Here is a 20,884-nt window from a genome sequence, read left to right as displayed (position 1 = left end):
GCATCACTGAAGCAATTTAGAGATTGTTTCACTGAGGACTGTGATAAGCCACCCATTAATTTTACTTATTCCAGGCGCAAGAAAGGAGAACATTCTGTTGCACGTGACAAAGAGGCACAGGTGTAAGGATTCAGATATATCCAGCAGGCACAAGTGGCATGATTCAGTTGGCACAGAGAGAGAGAGAGAGGAAGCATCAGAGGCAGAGGAGGAGTATAAATAACCGGCAAAACAAGGAAGTGGGTATCCGGAAAATAGAGGAAGATTGGGAGAGTAGCAAGGCCTCTCGAAAGCCTAGCAATATTAGTATTTCCATTCTGTTTTCATTCCGTTCGTAATTTTGTTTCAGCTACAGAAAATATCAGAAATATCCCATTGATTTGTTCATCCTTACATTTCCTATTTCAGATTGTCACCTTGGCAATGTTCAGTTGGGATCTATTACATAGGTACAGTTTGAGCACTGCCTAAACATAGTTGGGAATTATTTCGTGTTTCTGTGATTCATGTTCTTTGTGCTAAATTAAAGAGCAAAACCAACAATCACAAGCCTTAATACCACTAGTTGGGGGGGTGCCAAAGCAAAGATCCAATTATTTAATTTCTCTCTGTGCATTTACTTCATGACAGTACTGAAGAACAGTGTTCCAGTCCAGACCTTCAACTATCCCGTGGCTACATCTTGCCTTACTTATCGACCTTCTTACTCTCATACTTCTTTTGTTTTAGCTAATAGAAAGAGGAATTCTGCTCTCATACTTCACAACAAATAGAATGGCTAAAAGAAAGGCATTCCTAGGAATCTAGGCATTTCTAGGAATTGGAGTCGTCTTTTTTAAGATCTGATAAGCTGTTTCTAGGTAAGGATTCCATTCAAGCAGCCACACCATAACACAAATTTAAAAAAATCCAAGCGTTCATATTAAAAGCAAGCTTTGCAGCACCCCACAGCTCAGATAAAAGTGCAACTTGCTCTGAAGGAGTCGTGCTTTGCACTTAAAGCTTGCTTTCTCAAAACTTATGCAAGTGTAACACGTACTTGTGGAAACAAAAACAAAAAGGAATTACAAGAAGAGTATCCTAACTGGATCATACCTCTTTTGGTCTTTTTATATAAGTGCAACCTGCTAAATCTCCAATAAGATCAATCCACTTCTCATTTTCATTTTGTTGTCCATCTCTGGCCAAAATCTGAAATAAAATTGTTCCTTTGTCATCCACCCAATAATATGGAAAACCCTATGATTAGAAAGAAAGAATAAGAAGGTTTAACACCTTTCCCATCTCAAGATCGCCAACACATTCACAGAATGCCTGAAATGCAGTCAGAAGTGCCCTGTAAAGAATAAAATTGGTAAATGTGAAACAGAAATTTTAAAGAAGCAGCACAAAAAGGAAACAACTCTCCAGTGAAATTCTATATAGGCTGTGCACATACTGCAATGGTTCTTGTTGACCAGAACTAGCTAAAGCATGACAGCTTCCCAGTTGGAGTAGAAGTGCTGCTAAAACAGAAGAATAACTTTGTTCAACAGCTCTTTTTCCCACTTTACCACCACCTCTGCAATAAAGAAAGCCCTTGAAAAGTGACTAGATTATATAATGAAAATGGAATAAGGCACTCACCAAAAAAGAAAAAGAAAAAGAAAAAATGGAACCTTAGCAATAACCGAAAACAAACCTGAAGAAGGCAGTGAGGGCAAAAATAGCTGCTTGCAGGATGACATTGTCAATGGGACTATCAGTGGAATCATTCAAACTGTCACCTTTATCCAAATCACAGTGAAGGACAGGCATCTGGTTAAGGACAGATATTACATGCTCGAGGAACACAAATGAAAGTACAGTATGCTGAGAAAATGCCTGTAAAATTAATCAAGAAAGAAAAACATAAATGAAACTGCTGAATTTATCCATTCAGAGGGAGAAAAAGAAGAAGCAAATAATATAAAAGGACTGGCAAAACACAACTCCAAAACATAAAAAGTAAAACTATTACGCAAGCAAAAACTAAAATAAAATAAAATAAAAACTATTCAATACGTCCTACATTAACAGGGACTTACAAAGAATGCATCTTGCATTGGCCAGCCACCACGTAACCTAGAAATATCTTTTGAAACTATATCCCTACCAGCAGCAGCCAACACTTCATTGAATACAACTTTTGAACTGGTGTTCTCAGCCAGGGATGATATCTTTGGGTAGTTAAAGACAATACTTGCAATTAGAAAGAAAAATTTATGCAAAAAACAGAAGCAAAAAATGGCAAAAACAAAAAATGGAAATTTGTACATTATAAAATTCAAAGGAGATTAATTTAGATGACAAAGGATACAGCACCAATTGTTTCTTGACGCAAGTATTTTTCATTTACATGGACTGTAGCATTGAGCAAAGACTGGGTTGTCCTGTAGGCAGATGTCAGTATCACAATTGAAATATGCAAACACTACAACAACAACAACAACATATCCAGCCTTTATCCCACTATGTGGGGTCGGCTACATGAATTTTAGACTTCCATGTATTTCTGTCTTTTGTCATATCCTCATTTAGATCCATATATTTCATATCAAATTTTAATGTCTCTCCCAAAGTCTTCTTGGGTCTACCTCTACCTCTTTTTGTGACTAATTATTCCATTTCATCAACTCTCCTCACAGGAGCGTCTCTTAGTCTCCTTCTCACATGACCAAACCATCTTAGTCTAGTTTCTCTCATCTTCTCCTCGATTGGCACTACACCTACCTTATTATGAATAACTTCATTTCTAATTTTATCCTTTCTTGTATGTCCGCACATCCATCTTAACATCCTCATCTCCGCTACACTCGTCTTTTGCTCATGCTGGTAATTGACTGCCCAACATTTTGAGCCATACAGCAAGACTGGTCTTATAGCTGTCCTATAAAATTTTCCTTTCAATTTTAATGGGATTTTACCATCACATAACACCCCCGATGCATTTCTCTATTTTAGCCAACCTGCCTTAATTCTATGTGCAACATCCTCATGGATTTCTCCATCTTTTTGAATCACTGATCCCAAATATCGAAAATGGTCTTTTCTTTGTAAGATTTGGTCTTCTAATTTTATTATAACATCATCCACTCTTGCATTTTTACTAAATTTGCATTCCATATATTCTGTTTTCTTTCTACTTAATTTAAATCCCTTAGATTTTAAATTGTTTCTCCACAACTCAAGCTTAGTGTTCACTCCTTCTTTTGTTTCATCCACCAACACTATGTCGTCTGCAAATAGCATACACCATGGCACGTCTGTCTGAATATCTTCAATAATCAACATGTTTACAGCCATTAAGAAATAAAAGAAAAAAGAAAAACCCAAAAAAGATGAACAAAATAGAACCTTGTTATATCCATTTCTTTTAGCTCTTTCCCTCGCCTGGTAACAAACTCAATGACTGCTTGGATAGCACCCTCTGCTGATTGCTTGACCTTATCGCATATGGCTACAGAGCAACCATGCAAGGTAGTTACAAGCTGCAAGGTAAAACTGACAATAGCATGAGTAGATTGCATTGTGAAATGTGAATTCAGTCATGGCCATCAAGGCGGAAGCATACTTATCACATATATTCATATATATCAACTCACCTCATCCTTTGTCAGTAAAATACAGACAGAGGAAACAACCCTGTTGAAAACCTCTGATGGATCTATGGAAGCATCCTGAAGATGCAACAGGGGAGCTCAGAACACAGCTGATCCACTCATCAAGCACTAATGGTAAAATGATTGAATAAAGAAAATGTATATGCATACCCTCCTCAAGATAGCGATGACATCCTCAAGCGAGGACAAAGCATTGTATGAAGATTCTAAATCTGTTCCAGAATTAGATGATACAGGCCTTGGTAATGAAAGAGAGATAACAAAGAATAAGTCAAGAATCTGCAAGGGAGAAAAACAAAGAATATTGTTATTCAATATCTACAATAAATTATGAGACGATTTTATTTTTTATACAAGACAATGTCATCCAAGAGCAATAACATGAAAATTACAAAAAACTTCTTGCCAATGATGACCTGAGCAGAAACTTTTCTAACTTCGGAATTTGTGTCTGCACACCTTGGAAGATAGACTATGATCCTGTCCCCCAAATACAAGGCATCACGACTTGGCAATACAAATGCAGCTGAAGATGAAAGAGACAGGACGAAATTAACAAACAGAAAACCACACACAAAAAAATGTTGTTCAGAAACATAATTACATGGTAAGTTTGAAAAGTTGCGACTTGAAGGGTTGTCAAACTGCTTGCTGTGTGTGCAACTCCCTCGGCAGCCAAGTGTACAATATCCACTGGCACATAGTGTTCGAAATTTTAGAAGCATCTCATGCACTGCACAACATCCTCTACTTCTCTGACATTCCACAGGTGAGGAAACATATTGATCAATCTGTCTCAGAATATGCAAAAGCTGCTCTGCTCGGCTTCTTCCATCCTCTCCACTATGACCACATAAATTAGTACAAATTTTGTTAGTGTGCACCCTTTTCCTAATAGCATAAGCTTTTAGGACAACTAAAGGTATTAAATTCAAATGTTATTATTTGTCGGTATCCTATGTTAAGTGGGCAAAATGTTCCCAATTTATTGGCGCCTGCTGTGAACTTATCTGTCTACTTCTCTTGTCCACATACAAGATAAGACCATATATCAGGAATGTGTTCAAAAGCTTGAAATACATCATTAGACCACTTCCTAACCAAGTAACCATGTAAGCTTTTGTGGACAGTTGGTCAAACAGACTCAATAATCCAATGTGTATATACAGACTTAATATCCAAAGTGTTGTGGACAGTTGGTCATACAGACTCAATAATCCAATGTGTATATACAGACTTAATATCCAAAGTGTTGTGGCCTGCCGTGAATTTTATGTTTGCTTCTCCAGCCCACATACAGGGCCAATCAGAAAGTTTGATATGCATTAATGGACCCTTTTCCTTATAGCTTTAAGCTTTTTGTGGACAGTCAGTCTTTCAAACACAATAATCCAAGAACACTTTGTGAACCAGTAATATAGCAGCCTATGGTAAAAACCAAATTAATTGCGCATAAACAACTCTTGCAAAAAAATTTCAGAGACTAAAAACATTGGTTCCTGTGGATGCAATAGGTTTGGGCTCCTATAATGGTTATATCTTATTTTAACAATGGATTGTAAACTTTTGGTATGGTTTATCAGCTGCAGTTGTGCACTAAAAGAGAAAACAAATTTAAGATGCCCCCACATAAAAACATTTGACATACTGAACTGCATTGAGCACCAATGGTGCCATTCAGAAAGACTTCAAACAGAAAAATTTGCAATAAGAAGAAATACCTTGTGAGAAGAATTGCACATAAGAGTGTGATAAGATTGTCTATAAGGGGATTGACGACGTCAGCAGGATCATTTGGCAAAGCAAAAAATCCTATAGTTGCCTGCCAATTTTTAAGGGAAATATTACAAGACTAGGATACAAATGATGCCGGAAAAGATCATAATAAATAATTACAACTGGAAATTTTTCCACCTTCATAACAAGATTTCTTGTTTCAATTGTTAGTTTGGGCTCTACAGATACCAAAGTTGTGCAGGCACTTAATGCAAGGGCCTGTAAACCACACAGTTCAGAAGGAAAAAGAAGCATCAAACATTTGTGCCATGAACTGCAGCAATATGAAAGAAAAGCTTCTGATGGAATACAGAATAAAAGTGAGCAGTAAAACAAACTTGAGTGTGCAGAAGTTCAAGACTAGAATCAGCGTAGCCCTCTTCATCATCACGGCCCATCAAAGTTAATATATAGTCAAGCAACTGGTCTCTTCTTTTCAGTGGGAATGATATACCACTTTCTGCAGCATTAATAACAGCACGACCTGCATTTCCAAAATTGCAACAGTGCCATCAACTTCACCAGATTGACTAGGGGTACAAGTAAAATTACCCACTTCCGTCCAACAAGCTTTTTGCTAGTTATAATTGCTTGGATCCATAATAAATAAAAGAAGACAGTTTAAAGTTGCTAGGTAATCATATTACCAAGGACATCAAAAAATGGGGAAGGCAACCTGTCACAATGCAGAACCAAGGACACTAAGGACTGCATATTATCCTAAGATTTCAAAGAAATGGCAGTGCAGAACAAAAAAAAATCTGTTCTATAAAATTCAAAATGAGCCCTCAAATGATTTACCAGTTCCAGACGCCCTACTACATTCATGTAGCCAACCCCACTTGGTGGGATTAAGGCTTGTGATTGTTGTTCTAGTTGGACACCAGCTACAGGAAATAGACATAAAAAACCTTATCCATTAACTTAAGCATGGGATTCTTGACCACAAAAGGGCCTACAATTCCTATCTTCCAAAGCTAAAATCCAAGCTTTCCCTCCAATATTTAGAATTACCCAACAGTGAGTTAAAAACCCAAACATTCCCAAAATAAAACAAGAATAAGCAGTTGATTTACCCAACCTAGGACCTAGCAAGATTAAGGCTTGAGATTCTCATTGTTGTTGTAATGTTTTATATGTTATTGCTTATAATACCAAGCACCAACACTTCCAAGAGGTGATATCTTAGGGTCCAAGTCAAATCCCACATGTTATCAATACTCATTAAAACCTATCAACCTCATGCTAGGTATTATCTAAGCATATCTTGTTATTTTAAAATTTGTTCAGTACCCAAACTCCAAAGACACTTTGGAGAACACATGTATCATAGGACCACTCATATTGTATCCTAGGAATTTAATGCTTAATGGACAAATGAAATATATTACAAGTCAACAAATATAAAATATAATGATAAATAAAAATTCAAAAAACAAAACTCCCAATTTGTTAATGAATAAGCAATTGACATAGACACCGAGATTTTTTTACACTTTCCATAAATGGTATATAAAAAGTTTTAATACAAAGGTAAACATCAAAAACTGTTAGTAATATGCATCAATTAAACCATATATGTTGCCGTATCCTAACAAATCATGTCTTGATTTTTCCCCCCTGAAATTTAGCTTGTGACACATGCCTGTGTCCATACTAGTTGGTTATAAAATGGTTAAAAAGTAGAGGTAAGAACAAGGAACCATAGAACATTCACACATCTAGACTATCCAAGAATTAAAAAAATATGAATATGAAAACATAAATCAGAGAGTAAATATTATTAAGTAGGAAATAAAACAACAACAACAACAACAAATGAAGAACAAAAAATTATTAAACTCAAAACAATACAATTGAAGAACTTCACAAACCTAGCAAATCAATAGCAGTTATAACCGCCTGCTTTGCTGTAGGATGGCGCACATGGAGAAGTCGTGAAAGCATATTAGTCCCCTGTAAGCAAGAGTAGTAAGTAGCATACTCTAAAATGGAGCTCAAGCAAAAACAGACCTGCTCTGCCCTAATGGATGTAAAAGGCATTTTGACATACCATAACAATTAACAACAATGACAACAACAATCACAAACCTAAATCCCACTAGGTGGGCTTTGTAGTAAATACTCATCCACAGATCACATGCAACATTCACAGGAGACATTAGCCTTTGCTTTCATGACTACTCTCTATTCATAGACCACCGTTATAATGGAGGTCGAATGGATGTTTCACACCAACCACCACTAAGAAGCATAATTAAAAAAAGGTCAAAGAGAATAAGGGTAAATTACACTCAGCACCCCTGACATTTGGTTAAAAGGCAGGAAGTACTATTGAGTTTTCAGAAATGACAGGTACCTCCCATACCAATTAAAAAATTGAGTAAATTGACCATTTCACCGCTGCCTCTCTTTTGTTGAGAAGGCACACACAAGATTGGACTGAATGCAAAATCTCTTACTGTCAACCGAATGCTGGCAAAACAAATAAGGAAATGTTTGCACAATATTTTCAAAAGTAAAATTCTTTTCAATATATAACATTGAACATCAAAACAAGAAAGCCCTTAATCTCGTTTTGAAATTTGAAAAGACCGACCTAAAACCATTCAAACGAATATTAATAGGCTTGCTTCATTTCCTATGATTAGTGGTTTAGAAAATATAATCGAAAACCAAAAGTCAGCCGGGAAATGAAGAAAAAGAAAGGGAGCCAATCAGAGACAACAGAAGCAACTGGTGTACGTAAGCTTATTACAACAAATAACACTAGAAGAAGCAGAAAAATTTGGTAACATACCACAAGGGCATCTATTCTGGCTTCAATGACAGTTGAAGGAGCATATCTTGCTGCATACCCATACATTAGTGCCAAAGCAGCATGTATATCATCAGAATCATCCATCCTAGATCGATCAGAGAAAAAAGACAGAAATCTGCAGCAAGAGAGCACCATCATGCATAAAGCAACAGAAAAAAATGGATAAAAACAAGAAATTCTGAACAGATAGATAATTAGAGCACAAAGATATGTGATACAGGGGAGATAGACACAGGCAGACGAGGACAACTAAAGTGGCCAGAAATATGTTGTTTTAAATGGCATTGCTAATTCTTCAGAAAAAAATAACTTACTATAAGTTAGTTTAAAAGTAAAATGCTATATAAATTTTCAACACTTCATTATCTTGATGAAACTGTTTCCCTTCCAAGGCCTATATGAGTGTGGTGAATTACCAAGGCGTGCTAAACATATTGGAAATGAACTTGAAGAACTTTCACATGATTTTAAAAGATTTTGCACTCACGAATACTACAATGCAGATTTTAGCATCTGGGACAACAATTTGGACAGTTTTAGTAGAAAATTAAAATATCTTAAATCAAAATAATAAAGCTAACACTTCTACAACCAATTTGGATTGATTAATACTGTTAGTTATGTAGCGTCCTGCTCATACACATAGTATCCACACATATATGTTGAGAGGGAGTAGAAGTTATCCAATGATTCTGGCTCACACCTCTGAAAGATACTTTGGCCAACATTATCCAGAATTTCTTTCAGTTTTTCCAAAACAGTATCCAGGTGGGATGCTGCAACCTGGAAGTAAAAAATATCATAAGTTTATCCATGATCAAGCAATAGGAGACAAAGAACAGAGGTTTAAACTGTACAGACCAATCCCATAGCTTTTGCCAAACCAAGCCTATTAGTTGGGAACGAAATATTGGCTTGTTTATACATCAGGTCAATCTTATGATGAACATAAGCTCTGTCATCAACTTTCTGAAGAAGCATGCCAAGGCACCTGCAACAAAATAATTTCAATCTTTACCAGTTCTCCAACTTTAAGTTAAATGGCCATAATCTACAAGATTGTACCTTTTTATAAAATAAATTTCTTAGAAAGAAGCGGAAACATAAAGGGAGATCAAGCCAGTGTACCAGTAGTGTATAAGATGTCACATATAACCTATATACACCTCCACCCAAATGGAAATTGACTTGCCAAAAAGGAGGGAGGGAGGAAGGAAGAGGAAGGGGGGAGGGAGGGGGAGGGGGGGGAGGAGAGAGAGAGAGAGGTTACTCCGCTTGCCTCATCTCCTAGAAAGACAAAAGACACCATAAAGTTCACAAGTACTCCAAACTTGGGATTCAAAATAATATTTTTAATGCCGGTTTGAAATAGGTATGCCACTTCAAACTTCTTCAAATAGAATGACACTGTTTCAATATCATACTAACCTTTGAAGCTTCATCCAAATAAAGAAAATTATAATTCACCTTATAGTTCAGCAGATGCATGAAAAAAAGACAAAGTAGAATAATAACCAACCAACTCAGCATGAATACTACAAAACATGGACCACCATGACAGCGACATGTACTACACTTGCATAATCAAAAGAGAAATATTTATTCCCTTCATTTCAGTTTCTTGATAATCAGAGAAAAAGAGAATAAGTCCAACAAGCAAATGGATGTCAAGGTAAGTACCGGTGAAGCAGAGCAGAATGCTCATCATCAGGCTTATAAAGTTCATAATGTTTGGCAAAAGCATTCCCCAATGAAATCACCCAGTCTGTATCTTTGATCACATCCAATGATTCTGCAAGAAACTACACCAAGAAACAAAGATTTATTACTAGTATCCGCTACTAAGGATGCACGCCAAATTGAAACACTTGTCTTCCGTCAGCTTTAATTTTTCACATGGCACTAGGAACAAGCTTCTTTTATTAAACTGTAGCATCTCAAGCAAGCCTTAGTATTTCAATGTGTCGTTCAAATACTAAAGCAAGATCCTGTGTTCTTTCCAATTCCAAATAATTTTAGATTTTGCTATGGCATATGGGCTCATTATAACCAATACTAGGTTCAAAAAACGGGACGAACACTTAATCACATATAAAAATATCACCTCAAGCACCCAAATAGATTACTTCCTCGTGAGACAAGAGAATCGGTTATATTGTAGGGATTGTAAGGTGATACCGGGAGAGTGTTTGACTACTCAACATAGACTTCTAGTACTTGACGTCCAAGTAAGAAATTGGAAGAGAAAAAATCAAATAAAACAAAATCCAAGAATCAGGTGGTGGGATTTAAAAGAGGAGAAACAACTAATCTTCAAAGAAAAATTAAGGGGTAGAAGGGAATGGAATGGAGAAAGACAGACAAATCAAATGTGGAAAGAAATGACTAATGCTCTGAGAAGCACGGCAAAGGTAGTCCTTGGAGAGACAAATGGTAGAGCCCCTAATCTTAAGGAGTCTTGGTGGCGGAATGAAGAGGTACAATTGAAAATTAAAAATAAGAAAACTTGCTATAAGGCGGTATATCAATGCAACAATGAAGAAAATCAAAAAAATTATAAAGGAGCAAAAAAGGCAGCAAAAAGAGTTATTAGTGAAGCAAGGTCAAAAGCATATGAGAATCTATACAAACAACTTGATACAAAAGATGGAGAAAGGGATATATATAAATTAGCTAAAGCAAGAGAAAGAAAAACACGGGATTTAAATCAAGTGAAATGCATAAAAGATGAAAATGAAAATGTATTAGTGAATGAGGGAGCGATTAAGGAGAGATGGAAGGAGTATTTCACAAAATTATTCAATGATGGTGACAACACAAGAGTTAGGTTTGTAAAGATTGAGCTAGGGCAGAGAGTAGAATGAAAACAAGATGAGAGAAGAATGCTCTGGAATTCTGATTAGTGAATCGAATGAATACAGAAACAAGACTAAGCTGATTTTATACTCAGCCAAGTCTAGACTACAAGCATAATAAAGAAAGCTAACTAAAGGCGCAAAACAGAAAGCGCAAGTTTAAAATAACAGCTGCTACAACTGAAAGCAAAATATATAACATAACTGAATAACAGAAAACTAAAGCAGCTTAGGTTATATTTTCTTTAACATTCTCCCTCAATGAAAACTCCCTTCTGACCAGCTGCTTTCCTGCCTCTTGCTTTCCTGCTTCTTCTTGAGAAATTGAGACTGTTGAAATAGGTGACTCTTTGAGATTGATCTTAGCACACAAATCCTGAAACCGACCTCTTGGCAAACTCTTAGTAAAAATATCAGCTAACTGATGTAAGGTAGGCACATAACGAATTTCAACCTCACCATGTTCAATCTTTTCTCGCACAAAATGAATATCAATCTCAATATGTTTAGTGCGAGAATGGAAAACCGGATTTTCAGCAATACTTTTTGCAGCTAGGTTATCACAGCACACTATAGGTTTTGAATGACACTTATAACCTAGCTCTAAAAATAGTGATTGTAACCATAAGATCTCAGTCATACCCTGTGCAACAGCTCTATATTCTGCCTCTCTCACTGATCGAGCAACCACAGATTGCTTTCTTGAACTCCAAACAATCAAATTTTGACCAAGAAATACACAAATTCCACTAGTGGAGCGTCTGCTGACTTTGCAGCCAGCAAAATCAGCATCAGTGTACACAAATAGGGGTAAATCAAGAGGTGCTGATGAGAAAAAGAGACCTAGACCAAGAGTACCCTTTAGAAGAAGCAACCGCTTACAAGCTTGCCAATGCTGATGTTTAGGAGAGGACAAGAATTGGCTAAGCTTATTTACAGCAAAGGAGATATCAGGTCTGGTGTAGGTAAGGTATTGCAAAGAGCCAATGATAGTACGATAGAGCGATAGATTTTCAAAAGAATCACCTTCATCTGTTAGTGACACAGCAGAATTCATAGGAGTATCACATGATTTACAATCTTGCATATCAGCTTTCTTCAATAAATCCAAAGCATACTTGGATTGTGTAAGATAGATTCCAGAGTGATTTCTATGAGCTTCAAAACCAAGAAAAAGTGTACTGATCCAAGTGTTTTTAGAGCAAAATTTGTATCCAAATCATGAATAAACTTTTCAAGAGCTGCTGAGTTAGAACCAGTGATTAAAATGTCATCAACATATACCAAAGCAAACAAGACAAACTGAGAAGTTCTTTTAATGAATAATGAGGCATCTGAAACAGCTCGTTTAAATCCCCATGATTGTAAAGCTTCTCTCAACTTAGTGTACCATGCCCGAGGTGCCTGTTTAAGACCATAGAGAGATTTTCGGAGCTTACAAACATAAGAAGGACACCGGGAATCAATAAATCCTTCAGGTTGAGACATGTAAACATTTTCAGTCAAGTCTCCATTCAAAAATGCATTATTAATGTCTACTTGCTGAATATCCCATCCAAAAGTAACAGCCAAAGTAAACAAAACTCTAATAGTTGGTGCTTTGACAACCGGACTAAAGGTTTCAGCATAATCAACCCCCGGTGTTTGAAGAAAACCCTTGGCAACCAACCTAGCTTTGTATTTAAGAATAGTTCCATCAGGATTATACTTTATTCGATACACCCACTTGCAGCCAATAATGTTCATATCCTTAGAAAATGGAACTAAGTCCCAAGTTTGATTGCGCTGTAAAGCAATAAACTCATCCTTCGTAGCTTTAACCCATTATGAGTCTAAAAAGGCTTCATTGACAGAACTAGGTACTACAGAACTAGTTAGAACATGAGGAGAAGTAAGTTGGAGCTGTTGGTCTTGGACTGGGTAAGCATAGGATGAACAGAAGGAAGGGGTTCAGTAGGATATTTAGGATTACGTGCTACAGGTTTGGAAGAAGGCTGAGGAACTAATGGAGTAGGAGGCAAAGTAATAGAATTCTGAGATGGAGAAGAAGTCGCATTGCTTGGCATGGAAGAGGATACCGGAGGTACTACTTCAAATGGAGCAGAGACTGGAAGAGACTCAAAGAAACGAGTAGAAAAACCAGTTGAAGTAGACTGAGATGTAGAAAGGGAAGAAAATAAGCTCTGAAAGGGAAACTCATCTGAATTAAATTGCACATGACGAGATATATAAACTCGACCAGATGGATGTAAGCATTTATAACCAGAATGTATATGACTATACCCAATGAATATGCATTTGGTTGAGTGAAAAGCAAATTTGTGCTTATTATACGAACGTAGAAAAGGAAAACAAGCACATCCAAACGGTTGCAACATCATATAATTTGGTTGCTTGTGGTAAAGAAGTTCAAAAGGAATTTTAAACTGAAGAGATAATGAAGGAAGCAAATTAATAATATGAACAGCTGTTTGGAAGGCATCAACCCAAAATTTTAATGGCATGTTAGCATGAGACAGCAAAGTAAGTCCCATTTCAGTGATATGCCTACGTTTCCTTTCAGCAACACCATTTTGCTGATGAGTATAAGGACAAGTAAATCTTGGTTGAATACCACAGCTATGAAGATAGGGTAAAAATGCCTTAAACTCTCCTCCATTGTCTGTTTGTAAGGCCTATAATTTTGTGTGAAACTGAACTTCAGCAAGTTTGTGAAAGGTTACAAAGGTGGACAAGGCATCTGATTTAAGTTTCAAAGGATATAGCCAAGTATATCTGGTATAGGCATCAACAAAAATGATATAGTATCGATGTCCTTCAATGGACAAAGTAGGAGAGGGGCCCCACAAATCTGAGTAAACTAATTCAAGAGGTTTCTTTGTTGTAATAGGACAATCAGCAAAGGGAAGTTGATTAAGTTTGTCAATTTTACATGAATCACAAAAGGAAACATTCGAATAAGAACAAGGCAATCTGATTTTATTAAGAACAAAACGAAGTACATTGAACGATGGATGACCTAGCTTTGCATGCCATTGATTATACATTCGCTTAGTTTGTGCTAGCTGAACATTAGGTGACAGTCCAGAACAGAGTGGAAGCTGCCCCTTACATTTATTTGAGTGAAAAACATTACAATCAGAAGAAGATGTATTGCTAGAAGTAGAGTTAGACTTAATAGTTTGAGCTGAAACACAAGGCTGGGCTGAAGCACAAGGAGCAGCAGAATTAGGAGCAGCAGAATTAGTTGCTGAACTCAGTTGATATAAGCCATCCTTAAGACATCCTTTGAGTAGCACCTCCCCGGTATTCTTGTCCTTAATCAAACAAGAACTAGAGTTAAATTCTGCTACAAGATCATGATCTCTTGTAAGTTGAGATACACTAATGAGATTCTTTTTCATGGAAGGAACATGTAAAACATTTGACAAAGAAATGTTGGAAATAGGTGCAGTTTGTGTGAACAAATGTCCAAGACCAATGTTAGAAATTGGAAGTTGCTTACCATTACCAACTGAGACTTTGTCATTCCCATTGTAAGGAGCATGGAGTGAGAGATTATTAAGGTTTGAGGTTATGTGATTAGTGGCTCCTGAGTCAACAAACCAAGCTGGATCTTGAAAAGAAGGCTGAGACAAAGGTGTATTATAATCAATAGGTTGAGAAAAATGATTATAATAAGTTCCTTGTGTAAAACCTAGATCACTCATGTAAGCCTCGTTAGAATCACTAAGGGAAGCTACAAAGGCTCTTGAATCTGGTTGTTGGGAAACCATAGGTGGCCGTCCAAAATTTGAATTCTGTCCAAAATTTGAATTCAACATAGGAGAACTTCTTTGAAAATTTCTATCAAACCGATGATAACATTTATCAACAAAGTGCCCTAGCTTGCCACAAAGCTGGCAGTAAATTCTTTTTCCTTGTCTACCTCTGCCTCTACCTCCTCGATTTACAAAACTTCCTCTGTTTTGACCGAAACCTCCTCTATTATTAACAGAATTTCCAGAGTTCTTTTGAGTGTAAGCAGCCATATTTACTTGCATAGCAGATGGTATAACTGACTCAACATTTACAGTTGACGCTTGTGCCAAATTCTTAGAGTTTAATCTTTGTTCATGCATCAATAGCAAATATTGAACTTTCTCAAGATCTATATCATCTATTTGGTAGGTAATAAGACTTACTACTGTCTCATAATCATAATCCAGTCCATTGAGAATTGCAAGAAGCAAATCTTTGTCACTTAGAGGTTCTCCAATAGCTGCAAGAGAGTGACCTATAGTTTTGATCTTAAGAATATAGTCATTTATAGACAAAGAATCCTTCTTAAAGGATCGAAGTTGCTGTTTCAATTGAAAAGACTTGGCAATTGTTTGGCGGGAGTATAAATTTTCAAGTGCCATCCATACCTCAGCAGATGATTCATAGTGAATCACCTGTGCCAAGACTTCTTTATGTAGGTGCTGCATCTTCATTTGCGTTCGGATCTGTGATATACTTGGATGGAGGAGGAGATTTGTTGAGGAATGATTGCAGATCAAACGCTCGAATTGTAGCAGAAATCTGCGCCTTCCAGAAAATGTAGTTGTTCGGATCGAGTTTGATAGGTATATAGTTAAACGCTTTTGCCATCACTGAAAAATCAGATTGCGAGGCTGAAGACAAGGCTGAAAGAGATCGAGGAGGAACAAAAGAGGAAGAACTGTGATCCGAATTGAATGCCATTGACCTTAGTCGTCGGCTCTGATACCATGTAAAGATTGAGCTAGGGCAGAGAGTAGAATGAAAACAAGATGAGAGAAAGAATGCTCTGGAATTCTGATTAGTTAATCGAATGAATACAGAAACAAGACTAAGCTGATTTTATACTCAGCCAAGTCTAGACTACAAGCATAATAAAGAAAGCTAACTAAAGGCGCAAAACAGAAAGCGCAAGTTTAAAATAACAGCTGCTACAACTGAAAGCAAAATATATAACATAACTGAATAACAGAAAACTAAAGCAGCTTAGGTTATATTTTCTTTAACAAGGTTGGGACATCTTAGTAACTCCGAAGGGAATGTGAGCTATACATTTTATCGACGCATAAGTTCAAATGAAATAAGGCAAACATTAAAAAAGATGAAAAATCATAAGACAGTGGGACCAGATAATATACCAATAGAAGCATGAAAATGCATGGGAGAAGAGGGCATCTCCTGGCTAACGCAACTATTTAACGTCATCCTTAAATCAAAAAAGATGCCAGATGAGTGGAAGAAGAGTACTTTGGTTCCTATATACAAGAACAAAGAGATGTTCAAAACTGTGAAAATTACAGAGGAATTAAGTTAATGAGCCATACCATGAAACTTTGGGAGAGAGTAATAGAGCAGAGGCTCAGAAAAGAAACAAAGGTCTCGGAAAATCAGTTTGGTTTCATGCCTGGTAGGTTAACAATAGAAGCTATATATTTACTGAGGCGCCTAATGGAAAGGTATCGGGATCATCAGAAGGACCTACATATGGTGTTTATAGATCTAGAAAAGGCCTATGATAGGGTCCCTAGAGAAGTATTATGAAGGGTTTTAGAGAATAAAGGAGTCAGAATAGCCTATATACAAGCCCTTAAGGACATGTATCACGGTGTAGAGACAAGGGTCATAACATGCGGAGGGGATACTGAACCATTTACAACTACAATAGGACTGCATCAAGATTCTGCACTAAGCCCATACTTATTTGCTCTAGTAATGCATGAACTCACTAAAGATATTCAGACAGAGGTGCCATGGTGTATGCTATTTGCAGACGACATAGTGTTGGTGGATGAAACAAAAGAAGAGTGAACACTAAGCTTGAGTTGTGGAGAAACAATTTAGAATCTAAGAGATTTAAATTAAGTAAAAAGAAAACAGAATATATGAAATGTAAATTTATAAAAATGCAAGAGTAGATGATGTTATAATAAAATTGGAAAACCAAATTTTACAAAGAAAAGACCATTTTCGATATTTGGGATCAGTGATTCAAAAAGATGGAGAAATTCACGAGGATGTCGCACATAGAATTAAGGCAGGTTGACTAAAATGGAGAAATGCATCGAGGGTGTTATGTGATGGTAAAATTCCATTAAAACTAAAAGAAAAATTTTATAGGACAACTATAAGACCAGTCTTGCTATATGGCTTAGAATGTTGGGCAGTCAAATACCAGCATGAACAAAAGACGAGTGTAGCGGAGATGATGATGTTAAGATGGATGTGCGGCCATACACGAAATGATAAAATTAGAAATGAAGTTATTCGTAATAAGGTAGGAGTAGTGCCAATCGAGGAGAAGATGAGAGAGACTAGACTAAGATGGTTTGGTCATGTGAGAAGGAGACCAAGAGACGCTCCTGTGATGAGAGTTGATGAAATGGAACAATTAGTCAAAAAAAGAGGTAGAGGCAAACCCAAGAAGACTTTGGGAGAGACATTAAAGTTTGATATGAAGTGTATGGATCTAAATGAAGATATGACAAAAGACAGAAATACATGGAAGTTTAGAATTCATGTAGCCGACTCCACATAGTGGGATATAAAGGCTGGATATGTTGTTGTTGTTGTAATGAATTTGCAAGACAAATGGCACAAAAAAAAAAAGAAATATCTCAAGTCCATTTTTCACCTTCTTCCCCATATGAACATCATTAACTGATTCCAATTGCAGGTTTTTTTCACACAGATCAGAAGCAATACTGAGACAAACAAACATGGAAAATAATCTAAAAGAATAATTAACTTACATTCATTATCATGTCATCCCAAGTTTCTTGATATGAAGGATCCAGCTTTAGGTCTTCTGGGTCACTCACATAGGCTTTCATTTTTGGAATCTAGAGCTTACGAGACAAGAAAAAAAGTTAGAGATGACCTGTTTCAAATGATCTTTGTTTTCAGACTAGAAGCATTCTCTGTAATTAGTTTGTGTCATTTCCAAACATCGGAATTGTCATGATAATGACACAAAACTCTGAAATTCCATAAACAAAATGATGTTATTTCTTCACTAAGGGAAAGAATGAGAAGCAGCATAGTAATTGAAGGAGTCTGTTGATAGACCCAATTCCTCATTCCTGAACAGGTTCACGTATTTGTCCTTATTTCAACAAAAATTTAGTAGCCATATGAACAGCAAGAGCTACATGTCTATCAAATTTGAACATGTTATCTCCTTAATGTGATCAATTGTCCTTCCATCTGTCTTCTGTTCTACCCTTATTTTTCAGTTGAAACCAATGGTCATATCTAAAATGTTAAAACTTCACTAATGATTGTTTAATAAGTAACTTTGACATTCACATAATTAAAAAAATATGCTTGTCAAAAAAATACAGAATGTATTAAACATTTGTACCTATAATGTCAAGCATGCTAGACATTTCACTCACAATCATGAAGGTCAAATAACAAAAATAATATAACAAGTTAGGTTTGCTCCAGGGAAAAAGTAAAACCAAAAATAAAAATACTACAAACTAGCTTTAAGTACATAATTCCATACCTCATCTTGCCAAAACAGGTTGATATTTTTTGGGAAGAGATGTGCCAGATAGCATAGAACCTGTAAGTAAAAATGAAAATTGAATCCGATGGCTCACCAATTCTGTGACTCACAGATGGAGCCCTAGAAAATAAATTCAGATGATGTATTTTGGTCTACAATGATCCACAATGTGACCAGCCAGTAACTGGATTAGTTCTGACCAGAATCATTTTATGCAAGAAGCATTTGAGTTTTTTTTTTTTTTTTGGGTGTAATGAAGATGAGGATGTTAAGATATATGTGTGTCCATACTTGAAAAGATAAAATTATTACGAGATTATTCGCAATAAGGTCAAAGTAGCTATTGAAGATACGATGCGCAAAACACTTATGGTTTGATCATATGAAAAGGAAAAAAAAAAAAACAATAAAGACACTCCTATGAATGGAACAATTCTTTAGCAAAAAGGGTCAAGGAAGACCAAAAAAATTTGGTGGAAGACTCTTAGGCATGATATGAGTTATAAGGTCCTTGTAGAACATAATCATCATCATCAATTGCACCTTATTCTAACCAAGTTAGGGTTGGTGGCATGATATTCATAATTATCAATTGATTTCTAAAAGTCACATTGACAATACAAATCAATGCAACAGAACAATGTGGGAAAAATTTTACACTAAATGCTATTCCTGAACCTCTAGGAAGGAATGATGAGATAAAGTTCCAACACCACCTTCATATAGAGAAGTTTCATGTAATGGAGATGAATAAAAATAATTGATACGGGCATGTTCCAACACATAATTGATGTTGAGAAACCAATCCGTGACTAAAACAAATGATTGGCAAGCTAGAATTCATGTAGCCAACCCTAGTTAGTGGGATTTTAAGGCTTGACATGTGTTTGGCTAAGTCTTGACTTTTACCTTTTCTCTTTTTGTTTACATAGCCATAAAATGACTGGTGTATAAATTACAACGTATTCACCACCCACATATACTCTGATTGATAACAAATACAAATCAAATCTGTATCACTACTCTCCCATTTTCAAGATTGTGCAAACACCTTTACCAATTTGCTGTAAAGGCAGCAGTGATGCCAGCAGCATATAATGCTCTGGTTTATCCCTTTGCCCCTCCCCCTCCTAAATTTCAAATCCTTGGTTGTGGAAAATCAAAAGTGGCTCTTTATCAAGGCAACTTAATTAGAGTTGGAAGATACAATGATCCCATAGTTGAACTATTACCTGTAACAGTATGAAGAAGCAAGATCAAGTTGTGGTTCACTGGTAAATTTTGGTTTTAGAAATATGGGAGTTTGTTGATTATTTGCCTCTTCTTTGTTCAATGCCTTCAGATATTTGGAACCTTTTCTTTTCCTTTCCTCATTTGCAGCCAGTAATGCCAGTTTCTATGATTGATTTTCTGGGTTCATGGAGTAGGGCTTGTAACACCGCATGTCCTCACCTAAAGGTGCCAGCTAAAAGTGACTCCCACGTCATGGGACCATGTAATATACCAAGGATACCCCCCCCCCCCCCCCCCCAAAAAAAAAAAAAAAAGTGGCTAGAAATCTCATATCTTAACGGGTCTGCTCCATATCCAATACCATTTGTAAGGCCATGGGTCTTCACTCAGAAGTACTAGCTAAAACATAACTCCTGAATTCATGGGACCAAGTAATATACCCAAAACCTCCAAAATAAGTTCATGATGTGGGATTGGGCCAGGACAGGGCTTGTCTGAGACAAAGGCAAAAGACATGTTTGGAAGACTATTCCTTTTATGAGAAGAATTTGAGAGCTCGAGGCTGTGAGCCTAAGATATTTCATCTTAAGGAAACCATTTCCCTTTCCCAATTTCCGTGGTTAAGGGACAATCTCTACCACTTTCCACTTTCCTCTTTTCTTTTTTTGGTTTATAAACTCTCCTTGTGAGTATGCTATTATGTTTTCTTTTGCACAGGTTTGCCCCCCTTTTTTTGCAATTTCTATCTCTATCTATTTTGTTACTTACCAAACAAAAGAAAAAAAAAAGAACTGGGAATGAGATTGATTCAAAACATCAATCAGTGAAACAAGCCAAATTTAGTTGTAATAAGACCAAGATTTCAGCTTTGTGTTGATATATTGATGTTGATATATCAATGTGACACAGAATTACTCTTCACTAGTCAAGGATAAGACATGCTCACATTCAAAATCTGAGTTGCCTGTTGTTCCCTGGCAAGAGGATCATGCAGCAGTACCACCAAGCGGGCAAAAAGCTCCTGAAA

The 20,884-nt window shown here is 36.5% G+C and overlaps 1 protein-coding gene across 1 annotated transcript in view; it reads right to left on the bottom strand.

The window, feature by feature from the left end:
- The window catches only part of LOC127789872 (protein SHOOT GRAVITROPISM 6-like), an 85,326-nt gene that overhangs the window by 11,058 nt on the left and 53,384 nt on the right, over positions 1–20,884 (bottom strand). The window contains 22 exon segments of the mRNA XM_052318926.1: positions 1,096–1,191; positions 1,276–1,336; positions 1,439–1,561; positions 1,682–1,863; positions 2,067–2,198; positions 2,339–2,411; positions 3,376–3,509; positions 3,624–3,698; positions 3,792–3,920; positions 4,058–4,167; positions 4,246–4,484; positions 5,363–5,463; positions 5,556–5,636; positions 5,756–5,901; positions 7,292–7,373; positions 8,218–8,353; positions 8,942–9,021; positions 9,100–9,229; positions 9,919–10,040; positions 17,864–17,953; positions 18,622–18,681; positions 20,804–20,878. Coding sequence (XP_052174886.1) covers positions 1,096–1,191; positions 1,276–1,336; positions 1,439–1,561; positions 1,682–1,863; positions 2,067–2,198; positions 2,339–2,411; positions 3,376–3,509; positions 3,624–3,698; positions 3,792–3,920; positions 4,058–4,167; positions 4,246–4,484; positions 5,363–5,463; positions 5,556–5,636; positions 5,756–5,901; positions 7,292–7,373; positions 8,218–8,353; positions 8,942–9,021; positions 9,100–9,229; positions 9,919–10,040; positions 17,864–17,953; positions 18,622–18,681; positions 20,804–20,878 — 2,457 coding nt within the window.

This window comes from Diospyros lotus, chromosome 14 (genome assembly GCF_014633365.1).
Source record: "Diospyros lotus cultivar Yz01 chromosome 14, ASM1463336v1, whole genome shotgun sequence".
NCBI classification, from domain to species: domain Eukaryota; kingdom Viridiplantae; phylum Streptophyta; class Magnoliopsida; order Ericales; family Ebenaceae; genus Diospyros; species Diospyros lotus.
The sequence above is the reverse complement of the archived record's forward strand: the minus strand, read 5'-3'. Positions and strand labels throughout refer to the sequence as shown.